At 46.8% G+C, this 15,766-nt stretch overlaps 5 protein-coding genes across 5 annotated transcripts; 3 read left to right on the forward strand and 2 right to left on the reverse strand.

Moving 5' to 3' along the window:
* Window positions 1-2,891: 2,891 nt before the first annotated feature.
* Window positions 2,892-3,723, reverse strand: ABOM_003479 (actin-related protein 2/3 complex subunit 4 family protein; the record flags this gene model as incomplete). The annotated part of the gene is made up of 6 exons (XM_022530609.1): window positions 2,892-2,900; window positions 2,966-3,010; window positions 3,070-3,195; window positions 3,240-3,331; window positions 3,423-3,672; window positions 3,721-3,723. 6 exons carry the CDS (start codon window positions 3,721-3,723, stop codon window positions 2,892-2,894), a joined length of 525 nt encoding a protein of 174 aa, XP_022392041.1.
* A 363-nt stretch (window positions 3,724-4,086) lies between these two features.
* On the forward strand, window positions 4,087-5,925 carry ABOM_003480 (ubiquitin-specific protease UBP6; the record flags this gene model as incomplete). The annotated part of the gene is made up of 3 exons (XM_022530610.1): window positions 4,087-4,102; window positions 4,171-5,808; window positions 5,864-5,925. 3 exons carry the CDS (start codon window positions 4,087-4,089, stop codon window positions 5,923-5,925), a joined length of 1,716 nt encoding a protein of 571 aa, XP_022392084.1.
* A 402-nt stretch (window positions 5,926-6,327) lies between these two features.
* Window positions 6,328-7,285, forward strand: ABOM_003481 (PaaI family thioesterase; the record flags this gene model as incomplete). Its single annotated transcript, XM_022530611.1, has 2 exons — window positions 6,328-6,753; window positions 6,908-7,285. 2 exons carry the CDS (start codon window positions 6,328-6,330, stop codon window positions 7,283-7,285), a joined length of 804 nt encoding a protein of 267 aa, XP_022392085.1.
* A 1,216-nt stretch (window positions 7,286-8,501) lies between these two features.
* On the forward strand, window positions 8,502-10,705 carry ABOM_003482 (putative MFS drug efflux pump; the record flags this gene model as incomplete). The annotated part of the gene is made up of 8 exons (XM_022530612.1): window positions 8,502-8,672; window positions 8,755-8,833; window positions 8,887-8,945; window positions 9,011-9,167; window positions 9,217-9,596; window positions 9,665-10,037; window positions 10,096-10,226; window positions 10,295-10,705. Coding segments are annotated over 8 exons (1,761 nt in total), but the record flags the coding sequence as incomplete, so codon positions are not given.
* A 274-nt stretch (window positions 10,706-10,979) lies between these two features.
* On the reverse strand, window positions 10,980-15,335 carry ABOM_003483 (Mtc5p; the record flags this gene model as incomplete). The annotated part of the gene is made up of 1 exon (XM_022530613.1): window positions 10,980-15,335. One exon carries the CDS (start codon window positions 15,333-15,335, stop codon window positions 10,980-10,982), a length of 4,356 nt encoding a protein of 1,451 aa, XP_022392083.1.
* Between the last annotated feature and the right edge of the window lie 431 nt (window positions 15,336-15,766).

Genomic DNA, 15,766 nt, shown 5'->3' on the forward strand with positions numbered 1-15,766 from the left:
CCTGCGTAGGACTTGTGCTTTTGCGAGCAATGTATGGAGTAGTGAGACACATCAACCTATTCTTTCTTTGTTATTACTCGCTCGCAGCCGGCGCGACCAAGGACAACAGTGGCAGTGAAAGTATAAGTTTTATCTTAGATTTAGGGTCGAGCGAATAGTAAGAAGAAATAGAGATAAGACAGAGGATGATCTTGAGCAGTGCTTAAGAAGCCTTGTGTGTATATAGAAACTCGTTGCTCATTGGGAGTATTCCAAACAACACTCCATAAGCCCAATAATTTCAGTATATGAAAAGAATATGAGTCGCTGCACACGCCCTCTTGTACTTCGTTGTTATCGCTGTCCTCAACCGGAGGATCTCGGCGACCCGGAGTGTTACGAAATCCTATAATTTTTGCTTAATCAGTTCGATATAGAATAATAACTATAGAGACTGGCCTCGCTGCGGGCCTACTACGAGTTCATATCTTCCAAAGTATCATATATGCAAAGGCAGACTCAGACTTCCTGCAGCTTTGCAGTTGTGGCATGTAGTGAGACCGAGGTTTTCCAAAGCTAATATATAGTTTTGGCATGAAGATGGCACATTTAAATAGATGATCCTGAGAATCATTGCACTATTAAAAGCCATTACTTCAACCAGCCCCATTAATTGCTCACAGAAATATGTATGTAAGCGGGTTCTTCCACGATCTCAGTGATCACACTCTTAGAAATAGCTCTGGCGCTGATTCTTTTCTTTTTTTTTTTTTAAAAAAAAATTTCCCTGTAAAGAAATTGCTCTTACTCCGTACATTATGGAAATTTACTGCTCGAAATCTTGATTATGTCGATAAAGGCAGGACATTAAAAAAATGATGTGCCTCCACGCGGGATTGAACCACGGACCTCTTGATATCAAGGTACAACTTTTGAATGTTAGTTTAATGTGTTAATTTTCAGAATAACGGAGATCACATACGTCAAGCGCTCTACCACTGAGCTATAGAGGCGGATTTCTGCACAAAGGTCGCTATTTATGACCTACCTAGCAGGGGAGGTTCTATGGTTGAAGAAACTATGGAATACAGTGCCGGCACTGTGTCTTAAAGCATATCAGTTCTCTTTTTGTGTCGAGCGACTACTATGCAGGATATATATATATATATTTTTTTATTTTTAAAAAAAAAAGGTATTAAATAAGTCATATTGCCACAGTGTAATTTTTAAGGTTAATGGAATAGTCGGTCAGTGGTAGAGCCAAAAATTTCGACAAAGCTTAACTATGGACAGTGGTTCTACCATCCACAGTTGTAGTTGCCCGTACTTCCACTGTAATCAAACTAATACAGCCAGCACTGTTGCTTCAACCGAAGGTTCTACTGGGTACTAATTTAGTTTGTACTAACTACTCAGCAGTAGTTTAAAGAAGCAAAAATAATGCCTCCACGCGGGATTGAACCACGGACCTCTTGATACCGTTCAATATACAACTTTGGAACTGTTAGTTTGATTGACGTGTTAAGTTAAGAATAATGGTATCACATACGTCAAGCGCTCTACCACTGAGCTATAAAGGCGAATTTATAAGGTGCGGCGGCCCTCTACCGCCTACAGTGGGATGCAATTGAGATTGGAAAACCTCTTTAGGAGGGACCGTGCGCCCGGCATACTGCCTATCAGGTTTGTTACAGTAGACGGGACAGGCGTCTGTGTGGGGTTCAATAGACAGCTATAGATATATTATTATAAAGCCATTCAGCTCTGTCATGGGTATTCCCTTGGTTTGATATGGAAGAGGTCGTTCTTTCATTGATGAGAGGTGCGGGCCAGATAAGCGACCCCTTCATCGCGAAGCGGCAGAATGCCTAAGTAATTAATTGCCAACCTCAATAAGCTCTTTACAATATGCCTAAACGCATGGACTGTATGGAGTTGACCTCAGATGAGAGCTCATTTATGCCTCAATATATTGGGTTAGAAGCGTATAATTCATGGAAAGTCTTGAAATCGTTATAGTATTATATCTCGTTACCTAAAAACGGAGCGCGTTTAGTACGATAATGAAAGCCTTCAACGGCCTTAGATAGCGCAAGTCGAAGAAAAAAACAATGCCTCCACGCGGGATTGAACCACGGACCTCTTGATATCAGAATACAACTGTTTCATTGTTAGTTTGAGGAAATAATCAAGTTTAATAGAATGGTTCACATACGTCAAGCGCTCTACCACTGAGCTATAGAGGCGTACCAGTGTAACATATCTACATTCTAATCCAATCTGTACCACAACTTACAGTTTCACCATCTTCCCATGAACCTTAGTTCCAAACATCTGATCATATTCCAAGTACATGTTGATTGCACAAGAGCTAAAAAATATAACAATGTAGATATATTGAAGTCCGGTTATTGGCTATTTCGATGCTACATAGGAGCTACAGTATGCATTCACATTGATTATGGCATCTATACTACTGACATAATCTTTCGTGCACTGCTACAGGGCAACACTCTGTCTTATCTCGGTCTCGTGAAAGATCATCAATTATATCATCCTGAACACTGTGGAATCACTTTAGCGCAATTGATCAAACCATGCATCCTTTTGACACTTCATCAAGAAGCTAAGCAGCCACGGTATATAAAACATACTGGTGTCGAGTGCTTGTTACTAGTATGGTTGTACTTCGCGTATACCAAAATCTACTGTCAAGAGTAAGTTGTGAGAAAGCTCACCATACATTTAAACTCCAAATGACTTCAAGATCTAGGAAAGGGAATAAATCATTGAGCGAAGCAGAGTAGCCCCCATCACCAGCCTAGATCGCCTGTACAATACTCGCTATTGGATAAAAAGTGGAGGTCATGGATATCTCACGAACCATAAAAATGAACATTATGAGCAAGAATTCAGTCAAACTATGGGTTATTGGTTAATTTGACAGTGTTCAGAGTGCAGGGGGCGTCGTTAGATGGGTTCTTACAGGTGTCAAGAAAGACTCAGCGACGAATCGCGCACGGGCGTTCAACTGCGTGTTGTCAATACTACTATTATACGCGGGCATACCGTGGATAAGAGGGTACATACGAAAAGCTTCATCTCGGAAATCTCTTTATCAACTTCCTCCATAAATTGGATAATGAAGTCGACTAGCTTGTGCTTGAGCATCTCCTCTACGTTTCGGTTCGTTATTAGAAACGAGATATCGTAACCCTGTTGACTTATTAGCATGCTGTATCCATGGACGCGGTAAGTACATTAAGGTGCTTGACCTTTACTGGCTTCCGACGTAAGATGAAGAAAGATTCGGCTCGCTGCGTCAAAAACCGGGTGAACTTGTGGACCAAAACTGTATATAATTGTTAGTATCTAGCACTATACATGACCTGATCGTTATAACGGGGTCGAAAAGAAGCAGGCATCCGAATGGAGAGTAATACTGTGTTCGATCTCGTCCGCTTGTTTGATCCGAATGCTGACACGGACACTGTTCACACTAGGTTCGATGAGGACTTTCTCATTTTCATTGCGAGAGACGGTAAGCGGGTTAAGAAGGAGTTCAGGAGAGCTTTGGGCCTCGATTTCTGGTACATTATGTCTCTCGGACGTCTGGGAAGCGAAGTTCGAAACCGCAAGCGCGGAAGTGAGAGAGGCTCGGACGCATTGAAGATATGGACGCAGTGATTGAGACTTCAATTGTTAGCGATCAATTGTTAGCTTCGGATTGACCTAGCTCACCATATTGGAAGTGTGACGTATACTGGGGTCTCCGTTGTTACTCCGCTGGTAAGCCCATCAACAACTTGTTTTGCGTAAGTGAAGTCAGACCAAAGGCCCACAGGTCACAAATTTGAAGGCTTAATAATTTATGTTTATATCCAGGCCCAGGAAGCAAGCATAGGAATAGATGTAGGTGTCAAGTGCCACCTTCAGGAGCACAGGCGGTCCCGCTAAGGCCGCGATGTTTCGTTTGCCTTGTTTGCACTCCCTGCCCCACGCCTCCCCGAAGCGTAACGGGTGATGATGCTCTTGTTTATGCGTCACTTTCATCAAGCCGAAGTCAAGAAGTGGCTTTCTGAGGTTACTCTCGAAAATCAAGACAAAATGGCGTCTATACCAGGTATCTGACTCTACTTTTCTATATGAATTTTCTCATGACTTCGAATATTTCTAACTCATAGACTACAGTTATCGTGAAGCACCAGGGCAAACGTCATGAGGTCGAACTTGATCTATCCTCGAACGGTGAAACGCTTAAGTACCAATTATATTCCCTCACCGGCGTGGAACCCGAACGACAGAAAATTCTGGTCAAAGGAGGACAACTCAAGGATGAAACTCCATTGTCCTCGCTCAACGCCAAACCGGGCCAGACATTCATGATGATGGGCACGCCATCTGGAGGCCAAGGATCCGGGGATTTGGGCCGCCCGAAAGAAGCAGTGAAGTTCCTGGAGGATATGACGGAGGCTGAGGCTGCAAGAGCAGAGGGAGCTACCCCTGCTGGTCTTCAGAACCTTGGTAATACTTGCTACCTCAACTCTACGCTGCAGACATTGAGAAGTGTTCCTGAGCTCCAACAGGAGCTTCTGAGGTATCGCTCTTCGGCAGGTGCTGGTGGATCATCGAACCTCTCGGATCTCAGCAGTTTTGGCCTTGGTGGCATCGGCGCCTCAATGGACCTGACTGCTTCTTTGCGGGATTTATTCAAGCAAATGTCTGAAACGCAGGAGGGATTTCCGCCTCTTATGTTCCTGAATGCTTTGAGGAACGTGTTCCCCCAGTTCGCTCAGAGAGATCGAAATGGTCATGGTTATGCCCAGCAAGATGCTGAAGAGGCATGGTCTCAAATCGTAACTCAACTGCGGAACAAGCTGCTAATCAAGGAGGGCGAGGGCGAATCCAGCAATGAAATATCTTTCGTGGATAAATACCTTGCTGGACGGTTTGAGTCTGTGACGGAATGTGATGAGCCGGGAGCGAAAGAGGCTGGCGAGCAAGCCACCCCAAGCTCGGATGTCTTCTACAAGCTTGATTGTCACATCGGTAAAGAAACAAACCATTTGCATGATGGCATAAAAGCCGGCCTTGAAGAGAAGATTGAAAAGCACTCCCCTACTCTAGACCGTGATGCCATTTACACAAAACGTTCACACATTGCTCGATTGCCTAAATACTTGACTGTGCACTTCGTTCGTTTCTTTTGGAAGCGCGAAACCCAGAAGAAGGCCAAGATCATGCGTAAAGTTACATTCCCTGCCGAGCTTGATGCGGTAGACTTCTGCACGGATGAGCTCAAAAAGGAACTTATCCCAATTCGTGACAAAGTACGGGAGATCCGAAAGGAGGAACTTGATGTTGAGCGTGCTCGCAAGCGTCAGAAGCTTGCCCATCAGCGGGATGAAGTGAAGTCTACCGAAGTGGAATCTGAGTCTTTGGAGCCAATGCAGAAAAAGAAAGCCGCCGAAGAACGGAAAGATGCAAAGGCTACCGAGAAGGATGATGATTCGGCAATGACTGACGTCTTCAAGTCCGATGCAGAATACGAAGCTGAGAAGGCGGCTTCTATCCTTGCAGCAAAGAAGGAGCTTTCCGAACTTATCGATCCTAAGCTTCGCTCCGACGAGGGTACCAACAAATCAGGCCTTTATGAGCTACGAGGAGTAATCACACACCAAGGTGCCAGCGCTGACAGTGGCCACTACACTGCATATGTCAAGAAACAAGCCCATGGTAACAAAGAAGAGGATGGAAAGTGGTGGTGGTTCAACGATGAGAAAGTGACTGAAGTGGAGGCGGAGAAGATTGAGACTCTTTCTGGTGGCGGTATGTCATTCAAGAAAAAATCAATAAGATGGGTCTTTTGCTGACAATTTTATAGGCGAGTCTCATTCTGCGTTGATTCTCCTCTACCGCGCGATTGACCTGCCCACTGCGGACTAAGGATGCCCGTAGTAACGGCCTTGGTTTCATGAAATAACAGGTTGAATGATGATAATAACATTATGTGCACATGTGGAACACGAGTGACGTCTGTATCAGTGGGGAAAACACTTTGGCTTTTATTCGTGTTGTCTCTTTGTTGTGGCACCCAGCTGGATCCTGTTCGTTGGATTCTACCAAGGGAAGTTGTCTGAGCCAGGGGAGCCTTCAGGCGAGCTATGTTGGATAGACTCAATGGTTAGAATAAGGAAAACATCTACAGCGAGCTTCTCAAGAGCAATCAAGATATCGTATTCTCCCTGTATATCACGTGATCCAAAGCTAGATGCCTCGGCATATGAACCATTAGTTCGTAGCTAATCCAACTTTCTTGACCACCCGCAAGATTGCGATGTGAACACCATGTTTGGCACCCGCAGAGCCCTACAATCCCGGTTACGCAGCCTAGGAACTCAGTCTCAGCTGTCATTACAATTCAATCCCCAGATCTCAAGAAGCACCAGTACTATAACCCATCAACCTGCACCTGAAAGATCGAAGTGGCCGCGACGACTGATCTATGTCGGAATCTTTGGTGGCCTCGGCGTCGCGGCAGGGAAGTGGATGGACAATAAGGTTTCTGCGCCGGTAGAACCCGCAACGGCAGAGGATGCCCTAAAACTGGAGGAGATTCGTCGAGTATACGAAAATGGGCTGCCTATTGTGCAGGAGCTCCGAAGCAATCCGGACTACGTGGAAGCGGACGTGTATGGGAACTATTCCGAGGAGGACAAGAAGCAGAGGTTTACATCTGGTCCATTGAGAGGGAGTCGGGGATTAGCACTACAGGTTCGTCGCTTCACTAGGCTCCTACTGTGCAACATGCTGTGAACCTGCCGCCGTAAAGAGAGTTTAGAGCAGTGCAACTGTCGTACAGAACTTCTCCTACTTGTATTGGATCAGTTGAATCTTAGCCAAAACTTTTAGCTGATTCATTGTACAGAAAGTCTTCTGGAACGACAAAGAGCGGAAGGCCGTTAGCGTTGTCTATCTCGGGAATGGCCTGGAAGGATGGCCAACTGTTGTCCACGGCGGAGCTCTTGCCACCGTCATTGATGAGAATCTAGGCCGTGTGGCAATTCGCCATTTCCCAGAGCGCACAGGAGTTACGGCAAACCTTGAGATTAAATACCGCGCTCCGGTATACTCGGGCAATTTCTATACCTTCCACTCCAGCATCGACCGAGAACAAACCACGGATCGCAAAGCCTACGTGACGGGAGAAGTACGCGACCCGGTTGGAAGGCTTTGTGTTCAAGCATCTGCTCTCTTCGTTGTTCCCAAGAAGTATAAACTTGAGGAGATTGGGGAGCGGTACTGAGATGCAAGAGTCCCGATATTCCTATATGCCAACGGATCTTCACGACTCAATGCTTTAGCTACTAATGCCTTACTTATACCTTATTCTTGAGGCAACAATTGGATTCTGGAGCCAATTATTGAGGGATTGCACAATACGGTGGTAGGGCTTTGCCCAGACGGGAGCAACCTCAAGCTGTTTCCCAGTTCGCGGGCAGCGTCATTTAATTTCCACAACACGAGACATTCTTTGTCTGTTTGTATATGTACAGCAATTTTGAAGAGAGGGAGGTCCACAAGACTATAAAGATTCTTCTATAGAGTGAATTCACTATTACGTGACTGGGCTTTAGGACGTCTAGTTTATGTTGTCCTTTGACAAAATTCGCAGCCACCTTTGGGGCAAAAGCTTTAAGTTAGAAGAAACAGCCAGGTAACAAACAAATCAAGAAAAAGTAAGAAAAAATGCTAAAGAGGAGAAAAAATATTGAGAACAAAAAATAAAGGCCCGAACCCGGGATCGAACCGGGGACCTCGCGCAGTCAATGCTTTGGGTTAACCCCTGGAGATTTTGTTAGCAAATTGAAAGGTGATTTTGAGTTGATAATAGGTAGGCTTACTAAGCGCGAATCATACCACTAGACCATCCGGGCAATTGATATCTTTGTTCTAAAACTTGGTTTACATGAGGGGGTGGCTGACATGTGTGAGTCTTTGATCTTGACTCAAGCTACCTATTGTCTAGACCATCGACGATGGCGAACTTCTCCACGTTTCCCCCGCATTTCCCCGGAATTCCCCTTGGATATGGTTCGGTAATAGCGCACTGACAACTCCAGAAACTTGCAAAACGCCTCGGCTGCGTCTCTGTTTGGAAATATCACCGAATTCTAGGCTCTTTTTGGCATGGCCTGATTGGTGTGTCTCTTCAGTCGCCACCACTTTCGACTAGTATCATCATTCGCATGAGGTTACAGTGCTTAAGCATCGTTGATCCATGCCTATTGCGGAAGTCAACCCTTTCGTTGTGCACCTAACATTCGGTGGGTATAATATGCAGGCCTGCGCTTGGGGAAAGCTTGTTATACTTGATCTACTTCTACATTTGCTTGACTTCTTATGATTGTCTTGACTCCAAACGTGCAGCATACACCTGATTGCCTTATGTATCTGCTGCAAAATCGCGTGGATTGAACTTCTAACTCAAACATTTCTCTCTTCTTTCCTTGTATAATAGGAAAGCAGCAGCAGTCATGGAGCTCGCCAATAACTTCACTCAATCGCAAGTGGACGAAAAGACTGTTGGACATACGGACAATAGCCATAACAAACAGGGTTATAGTCATCAAGAAGATGTAGGATCGGGTGGCTATGCGGATGAGTCGGGTGAGCAAGAGTTTGAGCCTCCTGTAAGCTCTATTATAATGTCTCTATAACGTTCCACAAATCAAAGAATGTTGGGAAAAATGACCATTCTTCTTTGAATGCCAGATGACTTTCCGTCGCTTCATGGGCTTTACAGCCATGGCCTTCTTATGGACCGGAAGTCAGATACCTGTCTATCTGTTTGGTGAGTTTGAATTAAAGCCATGTTTTCGATCCTTTATACTAATTGATGAACAGGCGGAGTTCCACCCTACATCTATGGAGATATAGGCGGATCGGATCGATGGGTTTGGTTTGTGCGTGATGTGTCTTCCCATATACTATGAAACAATTGAGCTTACAATTCTCTGATATTGTGCAGGTTCTAGCTAACCTCCTCGCTCTTGCCGGTGTCTGTCCATTTGTTGGATCCCTTTCAGATCTGATGGGCCGTCGCTATGTTGCCCTAATTGGAGTTTCCCTCATTTGTATCGGGATGATTGTGAGCAGTACAGCGCACACGATGAATACATTCATTGGTAAGACTCTAGCTTCAGCATGATCTTTTTTCTGGTTAACCACTATTAGCTGGAATGGCCATCGCAGGTGCAGGTGCGGGCGTCAACGAGTTAACCGCACTGGCTGCAACATCTGAAATGGCACCTACCAGACAGCGAGGCACATATGTCGCCGTCTTGATCTTCACTATAGTGCCGTTCTGTCCATCTGTATTATGGGCTCAGCTTATAGCAGCCCATAGCGGTTGGCGATACGTTGGGGCATTCTGTGGTGCCTGGAATGGTTTCGGTTTGTTGATCACGGCACTATTTTATTATCCGCCACCAAGAATTAATTCGGAAGGATTGTCTCCCAAAGAGGTTATGACTCGGGTTGACTATGTCGGTGGCTTCCTCAGCATCGTAGGACTAATCCTGTTCATGGCTGGGATGCAATGGGGCGGTTATCAGGTATCTAGATCTTATACCACATCCATACTCTGATGCTAGTTGAACCCAGACGCTAACCAATGCTACAGTACGCCTGGTCATCAGCGCATGTCCTCGCACCACTCATCCTCGGATTCGCTTTCCTAGTTATTTTCGGAGTTTGGGAAGTCTACTGCGCAAAGTACCCTATCTTCCCCAGCCGCTTAAAGCAAGAACCTCGTACCCTGGGTCTAACACTAGTTATCACCTTCATCTCCGGTGCAAACTTTTTCTCTGTGATCATGTTCTGGCCCACTCAGTCATTCAATGTATACGGACATGACCCAGTTGCTGTCGGTGTCAGAAGCTTGCCCATCGGATTCGGCATCATGGGCGGTGCCTGCATCACACTGTGGCTACTGAGTCTCCTACGAGGCCACAATAAAGAATTATTGATCATCAGCAGTATCCTCATGACGGCTGGTTCGTACATCGCCAACACTACCTTCTTACAATATAAGATCTAAACTAACAGTCTCAGGTTGCGGCGCAATCTCAATTGCTCGTCCTGACAACCTGCACCAACTATGGGGTCTCCTCACCCTCGCCGGTCTAGGTATCGGCGGAATCGTAGTCCCAGCCTCCATCATGACAACCATCATCTGTCCAGATGTGAGCATTTCCTCCCTGCAATATAAACAAGACAAATCCGAAGAGAAAAGCCTGACACTCCCCCATAGGACCTAATCGCAACCATCTCCGCCCTAACCCTCTCCATCCGCGTAGTTGGCGGCAGTATCGGCTACACGATCTACTACAACGTCTTCATATCCAAGTTCGTCCCAAATGCCAAACACTACATCGGCGGCGTCATGCTCACAAAGCTCAACATCACGAATACTACTTACATCGCCGAAGCAATCGAGCTCACCGGTGCCTCGTTGTTAGATGGACTGCGGGAGATTCCTGGAATCGCAGGAAATGAAACCGCGTATCAGGCTGTTGTGGCGGCAGGTCAGATGGCCTATTCGGAGAGCTATAAGTGGGTATATTATGTTAGTATTGCGTTTGGTGGTGTTTCGATTTTGGCGGCGTGTTTCTTGGGAAACATTGGGGATTACATGGATGACCATGTGGCTGTAGTCATTTAGGGGGATAAGGGTGAATGGTTTTATTTTATTGATGTTTTTCATCCTGGAAGCATTGAATGGTCATGTCTAGGATTATACACAGATAGGTTGGATGATTTTACGATGGGATATGAGTGGCGACTTAAATCAGGTTCAGATAAGGGCAGTGTTTGTATGAGACAAGAGTATCAAGATGTCAATCGAGCTAAAGAACACAGATATAACTGCGAATAAACACAACATAGGGGTATATGTAATTCGCTCCCAAAAAGCTCAAACGCTCAAACCATACAAATTACTGCCATGTACTTTCCACTTGATTCATGGCACTTCGTTTTGGTACAAATCCAGAAATGGATGACTTAGATTTTCGCCTATCCTCTTTAGGGCGTAACCCCCTACTCAATCCACCCCCCAGGCCCCGAGCAAGGGAGGCAAATGGCGATGTATGCCATTGATCGAGATCATCTTCGTGCTGGCCAACGTTGGATAAAATATCTGGTTGTTTCCGCGATCGGGTCAAAGGACTAGTCTCACCATCTGGTGTCGGCGAGGATGGGCTCCAAGGCCTCGGAATGTTTGTAACGATGTGCTCCGAGCATTTGCAGCCACATCCAGTGGGACAATACTGGTATTCCTGGTCATTGCCGTGTATGTCTATAGCGCAATTGGCCGTGTCATCTTGTAGCTCAGGTGATAACCCAGAGAACCAGCCCTGATGGCAATCAAAGCAACTGACGTGGCCGCAATTAAGACAAGGCGTGAGCATTCCGTCAACCACTTCCCCGCATATAACGCAAGGGAGTTTGGAGGGGAGAGGTTGTTTCGGGTGGCAACCTGGGCAGATCGTGGGTGCAGAATCTCCCTTCATCTGGGGTTTGGCTGCCATCTCCGTCGCAGGTTCACTACTGAATATTGACATTTGCAGAGGGCGGCCACACCGAATGCAATGTCGTTGAATTTCCAGCCCTTGGTTACCTGGTTCCAAAGTCGAATTCACCGAACTTCTATGTCTGAGGGTCGGCAGTGAAAGCGATGACCTCGGACTGTTGTAACCCCATTGACGGAAGTCCGTATCACTGGAGCGGTTATTAGCTCCCCCAACTTTCAAGACTTCACTGCGCTGTATAGGTAGGCCCCAGATTGATAGCAAATGGGCGTATGCCTCTCGGTATGATCGATACAATCCGTCCTTCTTGCTTTCGATGAATGTATTTTGTGTGAGGCCGTCACCCTCAAAAGCGTCGCGGTTTTTCAACGTCACTCGTGGCTTCGCTCGTGGCTTCGAGGCTTGTGTCTTTTCCGGTCTTTCACTCTCGGTATCAGAATGTGTTTGAGAGGTAGGAGCAGTGGATGTGGTGAGGTAATCAGGAACTGCTGACACAGGTTTGGATATTAAAGTACTCGTAGGCCATATCCCCCCGGCCGTGTTAGGGCTGCCGCCAGGGCTTTGTTTTTTTCGAGACAACGCACTGGCTGGTGGTGAGGCTGATGAGGGACCAAAAGTGAAAGATCGGGAAAGGGAAGAAGCAAGAACAGAACCAAGGCCTGATGCACTACGCGGCTGAGATTGTTGGTCAGGCGAGGCAGCTATGGAGGCAGTATGGCTCATAGCCTTCCTCTCTGCTGCAAATCCTGCAGTACGCGATGCTAACGGAGGAGTTGTGCCAGTGGAATAGGGAGGAGTTGAGTCAGGACGCCAAATTTCAGAAGACGATCGTCCAGAGCTCTGCGTGATGGGTGTAGTATGGCTGTCCTTCGGTGTAGATCCCAGTGGAGTTGTGGTGTGAAATTTATTATGCGAGGCTGCATGGGCAGAGTAATTATTTAACGATAAGGGCTGATCGTCTACCCTTTTTGATACTGTTTTGCTGGGACGATACTCCTCGTTCGGCGAGTACTTCTCATGATCTGATTCATGCAGAACACAACTGAGCATTGCAACCATCTGTACGTCACCGACCCGTTCAAAATGTTCGAAGAGGGCAGGGACAAGCCATTGTCCGCCGAAGGGGTGGTCTCCCCATTGTACCACGCTATTGGCAGTATCTTTTGAATGCTGATCTTGATTTCCCAGATCATAACTCAGATCCACGGCACTGTCTTTTCTCTGCATATGCTGGGGTCTTTCACCCGTGTCCAGGCCAGATGTCGGGATAGACTTTTTATTATTGTGCAAGACCAATTTGACGAGTCCCCATATTCGAGCTAGCTCATAGAAGCCATGATCGAGAGCAACCGCAGCATTGTGAGCACATACATCGGTACCTTTACCGCAGATGCGGTATTTGTTTGCCAGTTCGCGTTTTGCTGGCAGCAACTCAGTAAAATCATGAATAGACACAATGTTCTGTGGATTTTCAGACACTTTAGATGTCATCATACCAACAGTTGACCTCTGAGAATTGTCTGTGGACCGCGGCTTATAGAGCCCAAGACTACCAGCACTGCGCCATGTTTGCGGTGTTGGAAATCGGTGTTGCAAGGTTGATAGGATACCAGAAGATCCAGAAGAGCTGGAGGTCTCCGCGTCCGAGTCATCAGAGTAATCAGATGTACCATCATCGGTGCTCGCCATTGTACCTGAAGCCCGTGGCCCAGGCGAACTCGTTTGCAGACGGCCGAATCCCTCAAAAACTTTGTCTGCCCTCGAAAGCCGCGTCATTTCCTTGAAACCTAGGTTCTCCAACAGAGACGCCGACTTGTCCTTTTTAGTAGGGAAAAAGCAGACTAAGCGACCATCATTGGCCCAAAGAGCACCACATGCCTTAGCCACAGGTACCATTACATTAGCATTGACTGGCCGTAGCAGCTCAGAACTCATCCCCAACTCTTGACTCTGAGACAATCCTACTTCATCTTCGTCGCTTGACTCTCCCGTCTCTAACTGGCCGCTCATGGGCGATTTGACGGTCTCGGTTGTTTCGCCCAAAATCCAGGCTATGCTTTCTTCCAAGCTGGTTTCACCTAATAAATAGCGAACAACACCTTCAAGGCAGCCTCTTTTATGAGAGAGGAAAGTTTCTGCAATAGTACGCAATTCTGCAACAAGCTTGTCGGCAAGTTCATCTGTGACAGCCGATGTTTTCTGTACACTGAACGTTGGCATTGCAGTCCTTGGGTAGTCGGCAGGGAACTTTATGTCCACTTTCAAGAAAAGCGAATCACCTTCCGTCCCCCAAGGTCCATGCAAAGATATAGTTGCCTTCCGCTGCCTAACGTCCACAGAGTCAAAATCGACCTTAGTGAACTTCTCTCCCACATGCGTAATTTCGTCACCTAGAGTTTCGACATCCCAACCCGATATTTTCACGCCTCGCATCCAGGATATGGGGTTCGTATCGGTCCGGAGATTACTTCTGCCTTGCATACCGATTCTAGAATCCGTGTTACCGCACTGAGTCCACGGCCGAGCGTACGGCACTGATATAGTGTTCAATCCCAAGGCACGGGATGAGCTGGAGACAGACTCCTGGAATGCGGATAGAGAATCTGTATCATCATGGCCTCGGCTGCCATCTTCATCACGGAAGCTCTTGTAGACGGCACCATTGCGGGTGATGTTTATGTTGGATATAAATGACTTTCCCTTCTCGTAGCCGACGCCACGCATGACATCCGGATCAGCTCTATGCAGACGAAGTTCCCTGTCAGTCCCCCACGATACTAGCTGGAAATCCCTGTGGTCAGTTCCATCGACCACGCCTCCACGTGCTCTCCAAAGGAATTCCTTAACCTGACCCTTATGCCCTGGGAAGCTATGCACTAGAGGAAGGTCTTTGACGGGATCTTCACCTTCCCCAGCCCGGCGACTATATAGATGAAGATCGCTATTGCCTCTCTGCGGCATTGCTAAAACACCCCATCCAAATGGGGTGTTCCTGGCGCGCCAAACCGGGAAAGGCGTTCTAATTATCTTTTCCGGCTCTTCACCTTCCACGGTATAATCCCAAAACTTGATCGTCTTATCTAAAGCGCATGTCGTCACCGCTCCTGGGCGAACTCTATTCCAATCAACGCCATAGATCTTGGTATCATGAGCCTCGATGGACCGAATTGGATAGGCGCCTTTTCTCTTATCCCATATCCTTAGAAACCTATCATGGGAACTGGCGATGACATTGGGATCCTGTCTGTTCCATTTAACTTGAGTTGCACCGGCAAACCAATCTGAGAACGAGATGGCAGGTCGAGAAGGGGATCGCAAATCCCAGCAATGGACAAAGCTGTCCACAGCACAAGTCGCTAAGGTGTCGGGGTGATGAGCGGAGAAGTTAATATCCGTTATTGCGCGAGTGTGAGCGTGCAGAACATGCTCAATTGAGTTCTGGCAGGACTTCGTTGCTAAGTTCCACACCAATGCTTTCTGGTTCGATGTGCTGACAACCCAATAATCTCGAGCAGCGAACGGTGACCACTGAACATCCGCGACCTCCCATGGTGTATGATGAGGAAGATATCGAGGCGGTGAATACGGCGAATCTAAATCGATGACATGAAGACCCTCCTTTGAAGCCAGAACTACGTCTCGTCCACATGGCGATATCGACATGGAACCCACGGGCTGCTCCACATGGAAAGAACTATCCTCTCCAAAAGTCGGACTTTCAAATGCCGACGTAAGCGGCCTAGGCTCACTGGGATCGACCATGGTGTAGTTGATGAGCCCCCGGTGCTCAATTTGCTGCTCCCTTTGAGAGTATTTCCCGACACCTTCCGAGGAGTACCTTGGCGATGTATCGGGTTTCAGGTCTTCCTACAAATCATTAATAGAAAAGGTTGTACGACACTAAGAAGTGCTTTCATTTCGATGGATTCGGAATAGTCTCGTCAATTGTACGAAGTGAAGGCAGCGAAGGACTTGTCACACATTGCGCAATACAGCACTAGTAGTTGTCTTTAAGGATCCATTGCAAGTTAAATTGATAAGGTATAGTGACAGTTCCAGCGTCAAAATTTAGTACATGTGTGCACTCACACATATAACAAAGCTTGAGCCACCTTCAATGACTTGATTCTGGTAGCTATAACATCTCCGCAACTCGAGGTGGTGTGGAGACAGGGCGAACCTCAAGGCATCCC

Source organism: Aspergillus bombycis (assembly GCF_001792695.1).
Source record: "Aspergillus bombycis strain NRRL26010 chromosome Unknown contig00016, whole genome shotgun sequence".
Taxonomy (NCBI): Eukaryota; Fungi; Ascomycota; class Eurotiomycetes; order Eurotiales; family Aspergillaceae; genus Aspergillus; species Aspergillus bombycis.